The sequence below is a fragment of the Lactuca saligna genome, chromosome 1 (genome assembly GCF_052625555.1).
Source record: "Lactuca saligna cultivar CGN05327 chromosome 1, ASM5262555v1, whole genome shotgun sequence".
NCBI lineage: Eukaryota > Viridiplantae > Streptophyta > Magnoliopsida > Asterales > Asteraceae > Lactuca > Lactuca saligna.
The window spans coordinates 53,839,968-53,856,815 of NC_136417.1; the positions used below are offsets into that span (position 1 = coordinate 53,839,968).

Sequence of the window (16,848 nt, forward strand, 5' to 3'; positions counted from 1 at the left end):
TATTTGAGCATCCATATCTCATTTATGTATACTCCATTTTGGATACATTATTGATAGGTTTTACAGGTTAAAATTAATACATATGGCGATAACACCTTAGCCCTTAAGTTCACATTCAACCTACTTTGAATCTAAGTTTTCTCTATTGATAGCAATAAACAATCGAACATCATAAACCCTAAGGCAAGCCTACTATAATCGAAATTACAAGGATTAGGTTTCAAATACTTCTTTTATTATTATTGTAAATAATCAAGAATTTCTTTCTTCAATTTTCTTGAAAAGCCAACACCAAAACTATGATTTCTCTAATGATTTGTATCCAAATCACAGCAATGGAAGACTTGAGAGAAGAAAGGAGATGGAAGCAGTAATTTGGATATTCCAACTCTTGGTATACATGGGAAAAAAATAAGGAGTCTAAGGAACCTAATTTATAGTTGATAGGAGAACCCCAGAAACCTTAATTTAAAATAAAATAATATTATTTCAAATATGGTTTTATCTAGTTTTTTTATTATCCATATGGAACATTCTAGAAACCCTTGGAGGCTCCTATATTTCGTTCCCCCTAGGAATGATCTAGAATCTTTATGTTGTTTAACTATTCAATAATTAGAGTTTAAGTTCTTGTACTTTTAATTAATCCAATTAATCCCAAAATTACTTTCAATTAATTTCTGATTAATTATTAATTAAATAATACTATTTAATATATATATATATATATATATATATATATATATATATATATATATATATATTAACAAATCATTTATTGTTTTGTATTAATTATATAATAAACCAATAAATCAACCTCTATCTCCAAAAGTCATTCCGGTCGATTGCTAGTTTTGAAGGCAACCTAAAAATGATTTTTCTTTTAATTCAGATATATACCAATTTTGTTATTGGTTTAGATATCTAATCCAACAATCTCTCACTTAGATAAATCTGTAAATTATAACATCCCAAAAATTTCAGACAAAAAGTTCATTTTAAATTCATTTCAAAACAACCAATAATCATGTCAAAACAACCAAAGGTGTATCATAGTGAAATAACATCAGAGTACAAAATCTTAAAAATACATAATGCGGAAAAACGTGGGCGGATACGGTGCGAAAAGTTCATTTTAATATAGTTGTTCCTGATTTTTTTGTGCGATATGCGATTTTCGTTTTGGTATTTTATAAGGCGGTTTAGGATGTTTTCTAATGCGGTTTACAAACCGCATCAACAAATGGTGTTATTTTATGATGCTATATTTTTTGGGGCGGTTGGAAAACCGCATCAACCAATTATATTAACCGCCTTATCAAATCTCTTATGTACTAGTGTAAGACTTATATGGATAATTTTTATCCTTTGATTCACATTTATGTTTTACAACAAAAACAGTTAGACATCTCAATAAGTTTTCAATAATAGTCACCAGATGTATAAATGATAAAAGATTTGTTCTAGATAGATCTAATTGTATGTCTTTTTGTCACTAATTAGCACTAGGGACAGTATACTTTGAGAGCCACCCTTCAATTATGTTGATCTCAGTGTTCCTCTGTTCAACCAGCCAGTCCGGATCCGTAGCATCTGGAGTTGATATGTCCAAGCAATGGTGTCCTAAATCACATGACAATATAAAAAAAGATATATTATCTGGACTAAACCAAGACAATTGATATAAGATTCGATTCAAACGAGGAACCAACTAATTATTTTAACTTTTATTCCAAACAAATATAAAATGCAAAAAACAGTTTACCTTCTTTTGTAGATATTGCGACAACCGTGTCTGATATGTTTTGAAGAACGCTGCAACAAATAAGAAAACTTAGAATCTTAATCATGTTTTTAGCATGCGAACCATGAGGTTGAAAACATACCCTCCAGAACTATATGGATCTCTTAAACCATTGGAGAAGATAATGTTGCTTGCGAACTTTTCAAGCACGGTTTTTATACCCTAGTAACAATATATGGTCGAATTATAAGACAAGATTTATTATATAAATATGGTTAAACTACAAATAACAATATAGTGAATGAATGAAGAGATAATTGACATACATAACCTCCGAATTCTATAGGTGCCCAATAAGGTCTTGGTGTGACACCAAAGACTTGTTGGCATTCCTTTGTGTATTCATCCAAATCAAAAGGATTCGCTTGGAACATCGTATCATTTTCTCCTTGTCCCATTGGCATTACCATTTCTGTACATGACTTTGTAATGATAAAAAAATACTAGTTAGTAAAAGTTTAACGGTGGTCTTAATAAGGTGTCACAACTAGGTTTAAAAACTTGTAACGTGTTCCATGCAACATAGTAAATCAATGTTGTATTCGATATATATCTTACAAAGTAAATTAATATTTGGTAGCATATATATATATATATATATATATATATATATATATATATATATATATATATATATATATATATATATATATATATATATATATATATATATATATATATATATATATATATACCTGCCAATCCCATCCAAAATCTTTGTCGAAGCTCATATCATATATGTCATTGCAACTTGTTCCATATATTGCATCAATTCCAGCCATGATTTTGTCGAGAATGTAAGTTTTTTCTCCAGTTGCATTACAAAAAGTTTGTAAATAGTTATCCATAGGGTTATCATACTGAGCAAGAACGTCATATATACCCTCCAAGTTGTATTTTAGATCCTCTGTTGTATTCAACGGCCTTCAAAACCGGGATATAATGTTAGAAAACAAAAATATATTTGAGCATATCAGCAGAATGATAATAAGAAATGGCTAGAATCGTTACATGCAAGTGTTGAACATTTGCGAGAGGCTTGAAAGGCCTTGGGGTTGTGCAGCAACTCGATCAATTTCGAACCATGATTCTCTTATGGTGTTGTAGCAAGTGGTGTTTGTACTCTATGTATTAAAAGTTGTATAGTTTGTGACACTAAAGACATTTTAAAAGGACTCAAATGAAATAACTTTGGGTTTTACTTACATTCCAATCTGTTGAAACGATAGAAGCATAACCGTTTTCAGGAGTGAGGCCCATAAAATAGAGGATTGGAGCTGAAACCGCCAATGCTCCATAAGCAGCGTGTGGATATTTCATGCGAAACCATGAAGCAAGCACTAAATTTGAGAGAATAAAAATTATTTTTATAAACAAGGTTTATTTGCAATTAAATGTTTTTTTTTTTCATTTAAAGTATATAAATGAAAAGTACATATAAGAAGTTGTTTTTACTTAATAAAAAGTATTCATTTACTAGAGAAGGTTACAAAAATTATTCTTAATTTTTATTCTGAATAGACAGATCACCATATGAATTTTGTGCAATTTATATTTTGTGGAATTAGGATATATTAGTCTAACTCTATATATATATATATTCTAGAGTCTTCATTTCGTGAGAATTCTATTGGCATATTGTTCTTACTTACGTACAAAACTAAGATTTGACACTAAGACTCGATGGTTTTCTCTATTGTGGAAAATTAAGATTTGACATATACCCATTTTAAATGTAAAATTTTAATGATGTAAATGTGACCTATGGTGGATCCATGAAGACTACAAACTTGGGTGGGCCCATGAAGACTACAAACTTGGGTGGGCTTAATGCAATAATTCATATTTCCGTTTCTTTCTTTCCAAAAACACAAAATATCATTCATAGTCCTTTTTTCATTTGAAGTCTTGTATTTTATATTTTAAAAAAATAATAAAAATTATAAATAAAAATTACAAAAATAAAATTCCAACTTATGAAAGCAACAAAGTTAAAATTTAAAAAGCTTATCCAATCTTAAAATGTTCCTCACCACAAATCATGTTAAATTAAAATGTTACTTTAACATAATTCTTTAGTAAATTATAAAAAATACATAATTCATTTTTTGACAAACGTAGAAATTATCAGATGTATTTACTTGTCTTTAATATTATAATAGAAAAAAGCACCAAAAAAATTGACATCAGTACTAACTAAATTTATTGGTAGGCAAATATATTGGTATAAATTATATTGTTATAATAGTGGTAACGAATTTTATATACCAACCATAGTTGCTATGCTACCAATCTATGTTTACCAATACTAACTACTAAGTGAGAAAAAGAAAAAGATATGATATCTTACTTCCACCATATGATGTTCCAATAGCTATGACTGGACAATTTTCCGCTGAGTTGTTCTTTTTAAAATCGATAATTATTTGAGCGTAATCAGCTAAAGCTTGCTCCGAAGTAAAGTATCCAAGAGTGCTAGCATTTTTATATGCTTCATCTTTGGATCCAAATGGCATGGAAGTCCCATAATAACGATGCTACAAATACATATACAAGTCATGAATACACAAAATGTTTACTATACAATAATTAAGAAAATAATTTGACACAAACTCACAAACATACCTCAATATAGACCACAAGACCTTTAAATCGAGAAGCAAGCACACGCACAAACCCGACAAATTTTACATCTGCCATGATGTTAGTCTCCTCACCCGTATAAAGAAAAATAGGGGAACTGTTAGTGGGCCCACCCCAATATCTACTATCCACGACATAACGTTGTTGAAATGTCGTGTAACTCTCTGGATTAAAATTGAAATGATCCAATGTTTGCGTATAGTTGTAAACCTCGTATTGTTGTGAGTCGTTTATACTTCCAGGATCAACTTTTGTGGGCATCAATCTATTTTTAGCGCCCAACTTGGCTGCTCGGAAATGTTTTCCAGATACACAAGTTAATGCTACTGATATGATTAAAGATAACTTCAAGAGTAAAAGAAGATTTAGTTGTGCCATTGTTGTGTAAATTGTGTGCAAGGTTTCGTTCGACCCCTATTCAACTTAAATAATTGATGATCTATAGGTATTGTTTTAAGTTGATCTATAGGTATTGTGGAAAAAAATGAAGCTTTGGATTTGTGTATTTGGAAAGAAAAGATTGAAGTTTGTACTTACTGTAGAGTTATATGCAAACGGACAATTAGATAATTTAACGAATGCGGCATAAATAATACTTGTATATTTCTATGGTGTTTTCAAGTTGGCCGACTTTGAAATACTGCGTACTCAAACTGAACTTCGATATCATATAACAGAAGCTAAAACACAAAAATGAACGCCAAAGATTCAGTCTTGTTATAAGAAAATTGGGGATCATAAAAAATAACACTTCCACGATAGAGATATTCCTTTTTGGTCAAAGGATGAAACTAGTTTCTTACGACATCATGATTTGTTTTTTTGTTTGTGTATTATTTAGTTTAGGATCATTATAATTTATAAAGTTAGTTTATTAATAAATTTTATATTTCAAATATGAATTATATTACTTTAAAGTTGAGGTTTATAAGGCTTGAGGGTGTAGGCACGATAAGTCCTACGGTTTGTCAAAGGGGCCGTGGGAGAACACTCCTCCACCTTGTGGACTTCAATGTGGTTTGGTTGCATGTGGCTAGAAATGGTCGCACCTTCGCTTTCTTCCTTTCTCTCTTTCCAAGTTTGAACGGTTAAATTTTTTTAAGTTCAATTTCTTTTTCTTTTTTACCTATAAATAGAACCTTGCAACCCTTAATTTATCACACCTAAATCTAATTCTTCTATCTTTCAATATTTTTCAAAAACTCTTACGATGTCTTCTTCCAACAATCCAAAAAACCAATATATATATATATATATATATATATATCCACTAGAAACACTCCAAGTTCTTCTTATGATCAATCAATTTATTCGCCCCCTGTTTATCACTACGGCGGTATGCTACCGTATTACCCGCACAATTCTCACAACCATTCCTACAATACGCACAACACCCACAACCACAAACCTACCAGACATTGATTTAAATTTGTTTGATTATTTTGTCTCAATCCAAATATGTTAATGAAACTCAAGCACCCGTTTCTGATTTTGAATCCGAAATTGTTGGAAAAACTCAACCCACCCAAGCACCAAATAAAAGAAAAGACAAGGCGGCGACCAAATCATGGGAACCCGAAGAGGTGCTAGCATTGGCACAAGTATGGATTGATGTTTCTGAAGATATGAATGTTGGAAAAGACGAAAAATATGACCATTTTTGGAGGCCATTTACAAAAAGGGTCCATAAAGGAATGAAGTGCACATAATATTGTTCAAAACACCAAGTCTATTCCAAATGGGGGAAAACAAAAAAAAATCATATTGTTTAATGATTTGTATAAGAGCATGAAACGTTAATGGAAACATGAAGAAAGTGATGAAATGATTTTAAAGAAAGCTCTAAAAGTGTATTATCAAAAAAACAAGAAGGTTTTCAACTTTATTGGGTTTTAGGACTGTAAACAAACTGAACGTTCAACAAACTGTTTGTGAACCGTGCGACAGGAAATTAATTTATATTCGTTTATTTAATAAATGAACATGAACACAACTTCTTGTTTGTTAGGTTAAACAAATGAACATGAACAATGGACTTATTCGTTTAATTTCATGATCGTTCGTTTATGTTGTTCATTTACGTTTGTTTATTTTTGTTCATAAAAGTTCCTTTTATGTTCATATATGTTTAATTGTATTTGATTACATTACTAAATTATATGTTCATTTATGTTCACGTATGTTCAATTATGTTTGTTTATTTGCTTGTTTGTATTCGTTTAGCATATTCATGAACATAAACGAACAAACATAGACAATATAATTTGTTAAACAAACGAATATGAACAAGAACACTCGTTTGTTTATCCGTTTGTGTCCGTTCATTTGTTGGCTAACTTAAACAAACGAACATGAATAATCCATCATTCATGTTCGTTCGGCTCGTTTACAACCGTATTGTGTTTTGTAATGTCGTGAATTATAACCAAAAATGAAAAAAGAGCAAAATATCTTACGAGCATATCCATAGTGTTTCAAAATGCTCTATAACATCTGAATCCGACCACACTACATCGGTGCTCATATTGGGATCGACATCAACGATGATGAACCTGTTTAAGCTACATCACTTTCCCGACCAATGGGAAGGGAAAAAACAAAATGAAAAGACAAAGGCAAAGCGATAGATTCAGATAAGTTGAAAAAGAGTGGGATGAAGTGAAGGGTATACAAGAAAGAATGGACAACTTTTTTTACAAATTCCTTCCGAAAGAGAACGTGAGAAACAATGGGATAGTAACATGAAACTACTAGTGTTAAACACAAGGCACATGACCAGGGAGAAGCCTGAAATTGCTTTAGGGAAAATGCCGACATAAAAAACATTATATTATAATGACATCACCTACGACCCACCCACCACTACCACCCGCCACCACCACACCCCCACCTTCACCACCCATTGCCACCCCACGACTACCACCCACTACTTACAACTACCAACATTGTATGTGATTAAATACATATAATGAAATAAATCATGTGTAATTATATGTATTTTTTATATGTATTTAATCATATAAGTCAAATGTGATTAAATATATATAATCATGTGTGATCATATGTATTTAATCACATATAAACAAGAATTGTTAAAACAAATCATTCCAAATAAATCACAAATGATTAAATACATATAATCACATGCGATTAAACTCAATACCTACCACCACCACTCTCCACTGTCACCCACCACCACCACCACCATCACCTACCACCCAACACCCACCACATATCACTATTCACTACTACCCATTACCCATTTTATTCACATTTGATTCAATGTTTGTTCTCGTGTATATAATTACATTTGATTATATATATATATATATATATATATATATATATATATATATATATATATATATATATGTATTTCATCACATATTATTTATATTGACAAAATTCATTTTTGTCCATATAAATCATATGTGATTACATACATATAATTACATGCGATTAAATACAAGAGGAAATTTATTGAATCGAAAGAGCAAAAATAAATCATGCCCAAATAATGATATGTGATTAGATACATATAATCACATGTAATCACATATGATTTATATGGATAATATTCATTTTCACGTTTTTAGTTCAACAGTTCGTCTCATGTATTTAATCACAAGTGATTATACGTATTTAATCACATATGATTTATATTGGTAATATTTGTTTTCGTGTGTATAATCACATGTGTTCAAATCGACAAGAATAACTAATGAATCAATAACGCAAAAACGAGTCTTGTCAACATAAATCATTAGTGATTACACATATATAATCACATATGATTAGTTACACGAAGCCAACTATTTAATTGAAAAAGTGAAAATGAAAATTGAACAAATAAATCATATGTGATTAAATACATATAATCACATAAGATTCATATAAATAAAAATATTTTTTGCATTCTCGGTTTAACATTATTTATCTTGTATTTAATTACATGTGATTATATGTATCTAATCACATTAGATTTATATGAACAAAACAAATTCTTTCAACATAAATTATATGTGATGAAATACATATATAATCACATGTAATTATATACACGAGAATAGTTATTTAATTGAAAACGTAAAAATGAATAGTATCCATATAAATCATATGTGATTCGATATATATATATATATATATATATATATATATATATATATATATATATATATATATATATATATATATATATATATATATATATATAATCACATGTGATTATGTGTATCTAATCACATATGATTTATATGGATAATATTTGTTTTGCATTTTCAATGCAATATTTGTTCTTATATATTTAATCACATGTGGTTATACGTATCAAATCACATGATTTTTGTCCATAAAATTTGTTTTTGCGTTCTTGATTTAAAAGTTTTTTCTTTGTCCATACTAATCATATGTGATTACATACGTATAATCACATATGACTATATACATGAGAAAATTATTGAATCAAAAATTCGAAAACAAATATTTTCTATTTAAATAACATATGATTAGATACATATAATCACATGTGATTATATGTATTTAATCACATATCATTTATGTGATCATATGTATTTAAATACACAAGAACAACTATTGATTAAATACATGAGAAAATTATTGAATCGAAAATTTGAAAACAAATCTTATCTATATAAATAATATGTTATTAGATACATACAGTCACATTTGATTATATGTATTAAATCACATATAATTTATGTAGTTATATGTATTTAAATATATGAGAACAACTATTAAATTACATAACATTTGTGTGAATAAGATTCATTATCGTGTTCTCGATTCAATAATTGTTCTTCGTCAACTTTAATCATATGTGATTAAATACATATAATCATATGTGATTATATGTATCTAATAATATATGATTTATATGGACACAAAAGAATCTTGTCAATATAAATCATATGTGATTAGGTATATATAATCATATGTGATTATATACAAGAGAAAAATCAATGAATTAAAAATGTGAAAACAAATTTTTGTCCACATTAATCATATGTTATTAAATACATATAATCAGATTTGGCTAAATACATGAAAAAAATTAGATACATATAATCACATGTGATTATATGTATTTAATGATATGTGATTTATGTGATTAAATACATAGAATCAAACATGATTTATGTGATTATATGCATTCAATCACATTTGGTTGCATGTAGTAGGTGGTGGTGGTATGGTGGAGATGGTGAAGGTGGGGGAGGGTGGTGGGGGCGGTCATGGTCGTGGGTGGTAGGTGATGGGGTCATGGGTGATAGTTGGTTTATTGTAGTTGTGGGTGATAGATGGTGGTGATGGTGAACAATGGTGGTTGCATATGGTAATGTTGGTGGTGATGGAGGTGATAGGTGGTGATGGTGGTAGGTGGTGATGATGTTGGTGGGTGGTGGTGGTGGTGGTAATGGGTGGTCGTTGGTTATGAGGGGTGGTGGGTCAGAGGTGGTGGTGGGTGGTATATGATGGGTGGTGATGGTTAGTGGTGGGTGGTGGTGGTGGTGCATAGTATCGATGGTGGTGATAGGTAGGTGACGATGATTGTGGTGGTCGGGGTGCTAGTAGGGGTTGTGGTGATGGGTGGTGGTTGGTGGTAGCGGCGAGTTGTGGTGGTGATGGTAGGTGGTGGTAGGTAGGTGGTGGTAGCATGTGATGGTGGTGCTAGGGGTGGTGTACCACTCAAATCAGGTGCATATTATTGTGATTTTTGTTATGTTTTAATTTTCATCTTTTAGGCCTTCTCACGACGTGGGGAGTGCTTGTCACGTCGTGAGGAGTGTATTGGGTGCGTGCACCATTTTAAGGCTTATGACATAAGCAATCCAATTCTCGCAATGTGATAGTGGTCTAATAACCAAACCCTAATTTTTCGGTATTTAAGGGAATACGAGTGCTAGGGTTGCCTACCCTCAGCCTCTCTCACTCTCTAAACCTCCAGAAACCCTAATCTTATTCCTCTTAAGATCCTTTGACTTTCGTATGCATTTCTTGCTTGAAGAAGTAACAAATAAGAAGAAAGTACTCTAGTGGTGGAGTGGGTAAAGTATCATCATCATCACCATCTTTTCCTACGTTTGGTCCTTTGTAAGTATCAAAGGCTCCAACATTATTGCTTGTTATGGATTGATCTGGAGTTTTGTCCATCTTATTTATGTTGTTGCTTGCTTGAGTGAAGCAAATCAATAAACTTGGCAACTTTATGGATTCTAAGACTCCCTAGATCGTAATATTGTTTCGATCTAAAAGTGGGTATGGATTTGAGGCATTCATGAAGGATTGAAGCTCATTTCTTCACTTTTGACCTAGAAAGAGGATGGATCATGCATGGTGCATGCATAGCCATAAAGGAAGCATTTTTATAGACCTTAGGAGTCCCCTTTAACTTCTGCATGAGATGGACTCTAGGACTTAATGTAATAAGGACTTAAAAGGGAAACCTTTAGCTGCAGACAACGTGCATGGTGTGAGATGAAAAATCTCATGACAAGGCTCATATCTTCACTTTGGCCATTTGGTTGGATATGTGTCCGTTTGAGCTGTGATTCAGAGTTGGGAGCTCATCAGCTTTTGTCCATACTGTGAGTTGAGTTTTCATCACTGTACTTATGGGTCTAAATCACCAAGGTCGGCCCATTGGATTAGATGTCCTGTTATGTGATAGTATATTATTGTGTTGTAGTGATCTGTTAGATCTGTATCTTGGTATATAGGATGATGATATGCTTAGTGATCCGTAGATCTGCCTGATTGTCTGTTGATTGATTATATATTTATCGTTTATATGTGTACATATTTTGGTTGGTGGTTGAGGCTTTATTGCTATGTACGTGAGCCAACAGACCAGGGACATTCAAACCCGATGATTGATTGTGCCCGAGGGTATTCCATCCCGAGGATGACTCAACCTATTGTATATTGGCATGCCACCTGGGGTATTCCATCCTGAGGATGATTGGACTTGGAGGGTGACTGGGCCTGGGGTATTCCAACCTGATGGTTAATTGGACCCGACATGCTATTATATATGTTATATGTTTGTGTGTGCTGGTAATTTTGAGGGAACTCACTAATCTTTGGCTTACAGTTTTTAGTTATTGTTTCTGTTACTTCAGATGATCGCGGGAAGGCAAAGGCGTGACCGTACACATCCTCTGTTTATGACTTCATGATTTTGGGATACTCTAATGTGGATAAACATTTTGGAAACAATGCTTTTGTAAACATTTTATGGCTACAGGTTGTTTTTAAAAGTTTAAATTTGTTGTTATTTTATGGATGTTGCAAGTTGGTATTAGAGCCTTGGTTTGAGAGAATTGGAAGAACACATGTGTGAATCTAGTCTCAAACTAAGTAAATAAAAAGGTTTTAAAAATGATTTTCAAAATAATAAAGAGAGGATGTGATGTGTGCGATCAGTCGCAGACAGTAAGTAGACCCTAAATTACCACACTGTTATTTGATAATGTGATATGTTAGAACAAGATGCTAGTGATAGGCTCGGGATCTTCACGAATTGCATGATAGAATTGTTTGATTATGTGATGCCTGATAGCCTAGGGTTTCCTTTTAAGGAATCAACATCATTACTTTAGTTGCTATATATACATCAAAATTGTACATAACTAAGATTCTATAGCCTACGAATGTTTGATTTGGGCTTACTTCACATTCCTTGTTTGTTTTTGGGCTTAGGGTTAAATTGAATATTTGATTGTCTACAGGATCTAGTGTTATGTATGATTATCATACACGAGTACCACAGGGTTGGTGGAAGTTTCATGGATAAGTTGTGTGGGGTTAGTCGACCATTCATAATCTCTAGCCATCCTGTAGAAAGTGAGGATAGATTGTATGCATATTCTAGTGAGTATTGTTAGGGTTGTTGTGATGATCCTCTAAGACAAATATAGGTAGGTGTGGGAGTTAGTATGGGTCCGTACTATTGGAAGTACAAGACTCGTACGTGTAACAGGGAAGTCACAACACCTAGGGTTTTGATGGGAATTGGTCGTCATGGTGTTATATGTGTTTTATCTGATATCTACCGGGTTTATTTTCAATATGGCGGTTACGAGATGATTTGAGGCAGGATTCGGATTAGGATCAGGAGCTAGTGGATAGGATAGGCCTACATTAACCAAGGATCTAGTTACGAAGATCATTTAAGAGGCTTGTGTTTCCTTATTTTAGGGACAGTTACCGATGATGTTTGGGTCTATTAAGACCACTACGATAGAGTAATTTGATGAGTGATATGTTTCACTTTCTAAGACTTTTTTTGCTACTGCAGCCACCACAGTCGTTATTGCTGCTAGGATTAACGCTGGGAGAGCCTTCCAGTACCAGGACTTCGACAATACGAAGCCCCCAGTATTTGATGGAGTTCAGGATCTAATCATATCCATGAGGTTTCTGTCTGACATGGAGGGATGTTTCTTTACGTGCTCTTGCCCAGCTGAGCAAAAGATCAAGTGTGCTCTGAACCTTCTTCAGTCCGGAGAGAAGGATTGGTGGAGACTTGTTACTAGCTTGTATTCTCCTGAGCTGAGGGTTTTCATGACTTGGGAGAAGTTCTCTTAGATGTTTTGTTCTAGATAGGTTCCTGTTGAAATAAGAAATTTACCCTCTTAAACTTAGTCATCCGAAGCCATCTCCTTAACCACAAAGGATCTCTAGACCGCAATCAACTTTTGTCTACAACACCTTTTGGCACCGTAACTTCTTTTTGAGAGGACATTCGCAAGTACCTCATACACAACAAAGACTTGTTAATGTATTTTTGACTTAAGTATTTACATTGTATTATACAGTGAACTTTCATAGTCACTGTAAGTCAGATGTTTTGTCTTTGTTTATTCTTTATGTAATTTCCCGAGTCTCTATAAATAGAGTACTCAACTTCATGAATGATATACAACAACACATCTCCATTCTCTCCATATCCAAATTCATATCTTCTCATCTTCGAAGATATTACTGAACTTACTCTCAAATATATTAAGATCCAACTCTCCTTCGGATTAAGTCTCTAAGACTTACTTCACTTTAAACTGATCGTATATACTAACTTGTGTTTGATTGCAAACCTTGTTAAGAATTAGTTTGGTGTTTACTTGATATATAACTTGTTGTCATTTATATTTCCTTACTTTTCCACACTTAAATATTCTGCAACTAACTATCTAATAACTATAACTTCTTATTGTTGTTGAGTTTTATGATCCTTTAAGATTAACTTTATTCCGCAATCTATAACTTGTTCTAACATTTATTCGAGTGTGTTTCTCAAAAGTTTTTCTCTCAAAAATTGGTATCAAATCCAAAGTGGTTTCTTTTTAAACAAAACTCTGATTTTGAAAAGCCTTCAATACCACTAAATCTCATTTTCTAAAAAAAAGGAAATATGGTACAAGCATTATCTCTAAATGTTTCCAATAGTGTTGGTAGTTCTAATCGAGCCCCAATACTTGTTGCAAGCGAGTATCACCACTGGTCTCAAAGGATGGATAGACATCTAAAAGGACTTGGAAGAGATGTGTGGAGATCTATAGAAGAAGGACCTCATGTACCTATTGTCACTCCAGTTCAAGCTGATGACGCTCAAGCCAGACTAGGTGGAGGTCAAGCTGCAATGAACCGTCCTACTAAAGATGATCTTGATAAAATGGAAAGTGATGTTGATTTCTATGAAATCTCATGTGGAGTGGCCCCATATAATTTTGACATCATAATTAACTGCAAATTAGCCAAAGTAATCTGGGATGTCCTCAAAAATTTATATGAAGGCTCTGAGCAAGCTCAAGACAAGAAACTCACCACCACACTCAACGAGTTTAACAACTTCAAAGCCTATCCTGATGAAAGTCTTGAAGGCTCCTTCAAAAGATTCAATCTTATTGCCACCAAGTTATCGAATGTGGGCACTGTTCGAAGCAATCATGAAACCAACCTTCAGTTTCTCAATGGTTTGGGTAAACAATGGACTATGGCAAAAATAATATTCCAAGGTGATAGAAAGATTCACTCACTATCTCTCTTCAAGTTGTAGGGAGAACTTCTGGCACAAGAATCAATTGTGCTAAAAGATTGTGCAAACTTCGAAGGTCCACTTGCCCTCATAGCTCAAACTCTGCAGAGCAAAACCACTCAACCTTACTCTCTTTCATATGACAACCCACCGCAGTTCTTCGAAGCTGACACAGAATATGATGATGAAGAAGAATTCCAAAATGCAATTTCTCTTGTTAGCCAACAGTTCATGTGACAACCTGGAAATTTTTTCCTTGTAAATTCAAGCCAATCAACCATAAGTCAGACTCTCTCCTGCTATCAGTTAGCATTGTTTAGAGTCTGTTTGAGTGTTTTAAGCCTAGTACATTCAAGGTATGAGTGTTAGAAAGTACCTGTTAGATTCACTGTACAACATTCAAGCCCTAAACTCCATCATGTGGAGTTTACAGCTGTAAACATGGAGTTTACAGCCGTAAACTCAACCATGGCCGTAAACCCCCCCTCCTATATATATGGGAGCACTTCATTTCTTCATTTCTTTCCTTCCTTGGCAAAAATCTCTTCAAACTCTCTCAAGTATCATCAAGTTCTTCATCCAAATCCTCCAAAAACTTAAGTGTTCTTCATTCTAGTTGTTGTTATCCTTCTTAATCATGCATTGTCCTCATGATTCATCCATGAATACATCTTTTGGCTAGATCTTCAATTTTCACCAGGAACACCAAGAACATACACTTGTTCTAGGTGGCCGAAAACTCATCAAAGGCCCTCAAAAGTGTGAGTATTCCATCTTCCATCTAGTTGTACATGTTAAACACTAGACCGTAGCCTTGAATCATCACCAAAATCAACATCAAAGAGAGTTTAGGGCCAGGAGTTTACACCATGGCCATAAACCCTTGTAGTTGTCATAATTTTAGCCTTAAACACTTCTAGACCCTTGCTAACCCTTGGAACACTTGAACCTTTGAAACTCCTTGCCATTATGACCCAAAATTAGACCATTTGGTGAGTTTACGACCCAACACTTTAAGGTGTGGCCGTAAACACCTCAACACCTTCCATTAAGTTGGTTTTTCTCATCCTTGTGTAGAGAAATGGTCCCTCAAGTTTCCCTAGCATTCAAACATCCTCGTATACACCTTCTACCATGAGTTTATGACCGTAAACTCCATGGCCGTAAACCCTTCTTTGTGGCCATACACTCCCCTTTGATCAATCACATGTGATTTTAACACTTAGTCCAAGTCCCTAAGGGTGTTTCTTAGCATATTAGTTGCTTATAAACACTATTTTCATGCAAATCCTTGCCATATATGTCATTTATGATGCGTTTGTGTCTTTGGAGTTCATTTCGTGGAGCTTCTCATCCTTACACGCATTTGAATCACCCACATCAGGTGAGTTCATACCCCGTAATGAATCTTTTAACTGTTTTAAATGCTTTTAAGGGGGGGGGATACAAGTTGAAGACAATGTTAATTGTGTAAATGTTTGTTATAAACATCTTTCAAAAGATTGCTTATGTCTTTTATAAGTGATCAAAAAATTTCAAAAACTCTTTTAAAGTTATGTTACTTTTTAGTTTAACAAAACTCCATTTTTAAAAGTACAAACATAACTTAGTAGATAAATGAGTCTTTTCAATGATTGTTCAAGTAAAACACTAGTAAACTATAAAGGGGTATAGTTTAGAGGTTCAGTTCATACTAGATACAATACAAGATAACAGGAAGAACATACTAAGATACTATAATAGAACGAACATACTAAGTTACTATAGCATGGAACAATTACAGGATCTAACTATACCAATGAATCACTAACTCATTGTTCTAAACGAAAGGTGATAGTTAAATTGGGTATGCACGATCACATAACTTTAATGTGGATTACACGGCCTAGCAACTCGTTTGTGGAAGTTGCGTTTGGTTCCCAGAATCTCTTGACAGGGAGAGCGTATAGTATGGGTACAAGCCTTCACATTATGACCTTAATAAAACAAACATGTTTTAAGGAAATCAGTATGCCAGGATGTCAATTTAAAAGACAACTGAGTACTTACATATTCCCATTACTTTCATAAAGTGACAGTTCCACTTGAAAGTTAATGCAAGCTATTTTCGAGTCAAGATAGTTATAAACTAGGGAAAACTTACATTTTACAAACGACAATCAGAATAGTCGAGTCTAGTACATTCAGTAGAAAGGGACCATAATGCTAACCTTATGAATCCTTAATGTATACATCAAGGGATATACACTAATAGGATCCGACAGGTAATAAGTTGTCTGCTTTCTACTTCATTTCATGTTCCTTGTTTGGTTGTGGGCTTAGAGGGGATTCACCCAACCTAGTATCC

At 33.2% G+C, this 16,848-nt stretch overlaps 1 protein-coding gene across 1 annotated transcript; it reads right to left on the reverse strand.

Annotated features, from left to right (window-relative positions):
- Positions 1-1,495: 1,495 nt before the first annotated feature.
- Positions 1,496-4,825, reverse strand: LOC144998298 (uncharacterized). Its single transcript, XM_078958088.1, has 9 exons — positions 4,430-4,825; positions 4,155-4,341; positions 3,011-3,144; positions 2,816-2,928; positions 2,500-2,728; positions 2,071-2,226; positions 1,887-1,966; positions 1,766-1,815; positions 1,496-1,623 (listed from the first exon to the last, which is right to left on the reverse strand). The coding sequence occupies exons 1-9, from the start codon at positions 4,823-4,825 to the stop codon at positions 1,496-1,498; spliced, it is 1,473 nt and encodes a 490-aa protein (XP_078814214.1).
- Positions 4,826-16,848: the final 12,023 nt, after the last annotated feature.